The sequence below is a fragment of the Lathyrus oleraceus genome, chromosome 3, assembly GCF_024323335.1.
Source record: "Lathyrus oleraceus cultivar Zhongwan6 chromosome 3, CAAS_Psat_ZW6_1.0, whole genome shotgun sequence".
Classification (NCBI taxonomy): Eukaryota; Viridiplantae; Streptophyta; class Magnoliopsida; order Fabales; family Fabaceae; genus Lathyrus; species Lathyrus oleraceus.
The window spans coordinates 213,316,150-213,320,096 of record NC_066581.1 but is presented as its reverse complement, the minus strand read 5'-3'; the positions used below and the strand labels follow the sequence as shown (position 1 = coordinate 213,320,096).

The 3,947-nt window shown below is 41.5% G+C and overlaps 1 protein-coding gene across 1 annotated transcript; it reads right to left on the bottom strand.

Annotated features, from left to right (window-relative positions):
- Nucleotides 1-1,618: 1,618 nt before the first annotated feature.
- LOC127126393 (uncharacterized) lies at nt 1,619-3,295 on the bottom strand. The gene is made up of 3 exons (XM_051055315.1): nt 3,204-3,295; nt 2,872-3,131; nt 1,619-2,793 (listed from the first exon to the last, which is right to left on the bottom strand). Exons 2-3 carry the CDS (start codon nt 2,911-2,913, stop codon nt 1,696-1,698), a joined length of 1,140 nt encoding a protein of 379 aa, XP_050911272.1. The 5' UTR covers nt 2,914-3,131; nt 3,204-3,295; the 3' UTR covers nt 1,619-1,695.
- Between the last annotated feature and the right edge of the window lie 652 nt (nt 3,296-3,947).

The following is a 3,947-nucleotide window of genomic DNA, read 5'->3' as shown; positions in this document are numbered from 1 at the left end:
GGTAATAAAGCAGTTGACGAAAGAGTATAAGTGCGTGAAAGAAAATTTAATCATGTACTTTGTAATAGCCAATAGACTTCTCAAAGCATTCGACAACGTCGTCTTCAGGCACATTCCCAGGTTGAAGAATCAAGAAGCGAATGATCTTGCTCAACTAGCGTCCGGATACAAAGTGTCGAAGGAAAAGTTAGAAGAAGCCATTGAAGTCAGAGGAAGAGTCGTGTCCACCAAGTTGTCCCCATCAGATCTAGAGTCAATAAGATTAGGATACGGTGACGAAGAAAACTTCGAGATATTCAACATAGATGATTCAGGAATAACAGACTGGAGAAAGCCTGTCAAGGATTATCTACAAGACCCAAATCAGAAAGCGGAAAGAAAGGTAAAATACAGAGCTTTGAGTTACGTACTTTTGGGAAATGAATTGTTCAAAAAGACTGCAGAAGGAGTTTTGTTGAAATGCCTGAGTGAGGACGAAGCCTACATAGCCTTGTCGAATGTACACAGTGGAGCGTGTGGCGCGCACCAAGCAGGTCACAAAATGAAGTGGCTTTTATTTCGACAAGGAATGTATTGGCCAACAATGCTGAAAGATTGTGTCGAATTCGCAAAAGGTTGTCAGGAATGTCAAGTACATGCAGGCATACCTCATGTCCCTGCAAGTGAGTTGCACTCAATTATAAAACCTTGGCCATTCAGAGGATGGGCGTTGGACTTGATCGGGGAGATTCGACCAGCTTCCTCAAAAGGGCAAAGGTACATTTTGGTTGGGATAGACTATTTCACAAAATGGACCGAAGCCATACCATTGGCGAATGTGGATCAAGAAGCAGTCATAGACTTTATCCAAAAATACATAATCTACAGATTTGGGATACCTGAGACAATAACAACAGATCAAGGATCTGTGTTCACCGGTAAAAACATGCAGAAGTTTGCACAAGAAACAGGTTTTAAGCTCCTTACTTCGACACCTTACTACGCTCAAGCAAATGGGCAAGTTGAAGCAGCCAACAAGGTAGTGATAAACTTGATTAAGAAGCATGTGGGGAAAAAGCCTAGAAATTGGCATAAGACTTTGGATCAAGCCTTGTGGGCTTGTCGAACGTCCCCCAAAGAGGCAACGAATTCGACTCCATTCAAGTTGACTTACGGACACGATGCAGTTTTGCCAGTCGAAATATATCTGCAGTCAGTCAGAGTGCAAAGGCATCATGAAATCCCATCAGATACATATTGGAGTATGATGATGGACGAACTAGTTGATTTAGACGAAGAAAGGCTGCGCGCGCTAGACCTAATAAGAAGACAAAAGGAGAGAGTCGAAAGATTTTACAACAAGAAAGTAAGATTCAAGACCTTCTTAATAGGTGATCTTGTGTGGAAAGTAATCCTTCCTATGGATCGAAAGGATAAATTAATGGGAAAGTGGTCTCCTAAATGGGAGGGACCTTTCCAGGTCTTGAGAACATTTTCAAACGGCGCGTATGAAATAGAAGAAATAGAGAAGGATAAGAGAATCCTAAGAATAAATGGCAAGTATTTGAAAAAATATAAGCCTATATTGCAGGAAGTAAAAGTAGTAACAGAATAAGTGCAAAACATAATTGTGATAAGATGGGCCAAATAAAAATGGCATTCAAAAGTTATTACAAAGAAAGCCTCAAAGGGCTGAGAGTTGCTAAATAAATTCGACTAAAAATTAAAATTGGCAAAAGTTTCCTTCAAAGTGGCGAACTTCTGCCTCTGGAGTTGGAGTCGATGATCACAAAGACTTTTGTGAGTAGAGAGAGTCTCAATCTCCTGACTAAGTTGATGGGCTTTCTCTGCATGTCGAATACCCACCCTCAATTCTTCGTCAATCTCGCTCTGCTTGGGTTGCTGAATGGATGCCTTACGTTTCTCCTCTTGAGAGATCTTTTCTTGAAGTGCTGCTATCTGTGTTTTCCATTTTTGAATATTGTCATTGCAAGCAGCAACTTCTTCAACATACGTTTCAGAGAGCTTTTGCAATTTTGAAACTTTGTCAGTCGAAGTCGAAACGGCATCCCATTCAGCAGTTTGAGTTTCAGACTTGGAGGAGATTTGAGCGGTAAGATCCCTTTGACGATGGAGATCTGCAGTGGCCAAGTCAATGAGAGTCATCAACTCCATCACGAAACTTCCAATCTCAGCAGAAGTTTCCAAAACATTCACTTGCTTCAAGATTTTCTTAAGACCAATTTGAGCAAGGGAATTCTCTTCCAAGACTTTAAACAAATCGACATCAAGGATTTTCGTTTTGATCTTGGTCAGGAGGCTGCCAAGTGATGGTGCTTCAGAAGTTGCCCCAGAAGTGGTCGAACTACTCTGCGAAGAATCCTGAAAATTAAAACGGGTGCTAAGCATGGCTTTCAGATACTCCAAAGGTCTTTGCACTTTGAGATTTTCAAGCTCCTCGCGAGAGAAACTGGTCGAACCAGTTGATTTGCCACTCCCTTGGGCCCGGTCAGAAGCAGGTGGAGTGTTTCGCGTCGAAATACGCTCAACCTCTGTTCGTTTCGACTGGTTGTCCCCATCTCTGGCAGCTCCATCTTCAGGATCATCTTCGACTACAACCTCCATTTCAATATCATCACCCTGAGGTGCAACATGCAATCCTGGATGAGGAGGAGATTCATCTTCAGAGGCGTCACCCACTGTAGTGTCGAATTCTTCTACGGTTTGCATATCATGGTCACTTGTGGGGACATCTTCCTCTGGGGCTGTTTCCTCCAAAATTTTCTCAGGCGTTTTTTCGACAGCCACTTGTTCCTAAAAATAAATTCTAAGATTTAGAAGAAAAGATGTAGGAAAGGTAAACATATGCTGTCGAAATAAAAAAAAAATTACCTCAGGAATTTCAGTATTAAAACCGGATTTCCCACTCCCCATATCTTTCGACTGAGGCTTGGCAGGAGAAGTACTGGCAGAATCCTTCCTGATTGGGTTAACAATGGACCTTTGGGAAGAGACCTTCGTGAGTTTCTTTTTCTTCTGAGGGGGAGGGATTAACTTGGAGATTCATCACCAGACTCTTCACTAGGGACTTTATCCTCTTTTCTCTCCTCTTCACTCTTCTTCTTTTGGATTGTTGAGGGTTTTCGACTTACCTAGTCATACAGGCCAAAGCCAGTTAGTTTTGAATAATGGAAGGAAAATAATAAGAAAAAAAAGTGTTGTACCTTTGTCGAAGGCTTCTTAGCAGTACTGGGCGACGCTTCGACAGCAGCTTTCTTAGCAGGGATCTTCACGGCTAAGGAAAGAAAGAAAATTCAGAAACAAATATAAGAGATACATGATAAGACAGTTAGAATAACAGAAAGAAAAATCATATTTTTCTGTGAACACCTTCAAGAATGGTATCTTCCACGCGAACGTGTTCTATTCCAATATGAAGGTGTCCTGGATATTCGCCCAGATGATACTTAGTCGGAACCACACGCTCAGCAGGTTTTTGATACTTTTGACGAAGAATTTTCATAAAATCCCCACAAAGGAACCAGTCTGGAAGTGGAAAACCAAACGCCACCCCAAAGTCAGCAGTTGGCAAAGGAGGAAACTTTGGTGGATGACAATTGAAAGCCAGGTCATAGCGCGCCTCTGGTGAAAGATTGGAAGGCAATGACAGTTTTTTAAACTTCTCTGTCAATTTACGTTTTAATTCGGCCGCTGCTTCGCATATGGTTCGACTAAGATCATCAGGTCTATACGCAGTTTCAAAATATTTTTGAAATTTCTGTATTTCCTTAATATGTCGTGGAATACCTTTTTTGGTCCGATCCTGCACAAAAGCGAAAGCATTTGTCAAATGTGTAGCAAAAGCAGCTACGTCAAAAAATTTGTTGGAATAATAATCCTTCCACCATTCATCAAACTCAGGAGTGCATAAGAATGATGGTCGAAAAATAACTGGTCGAATGTCGAGA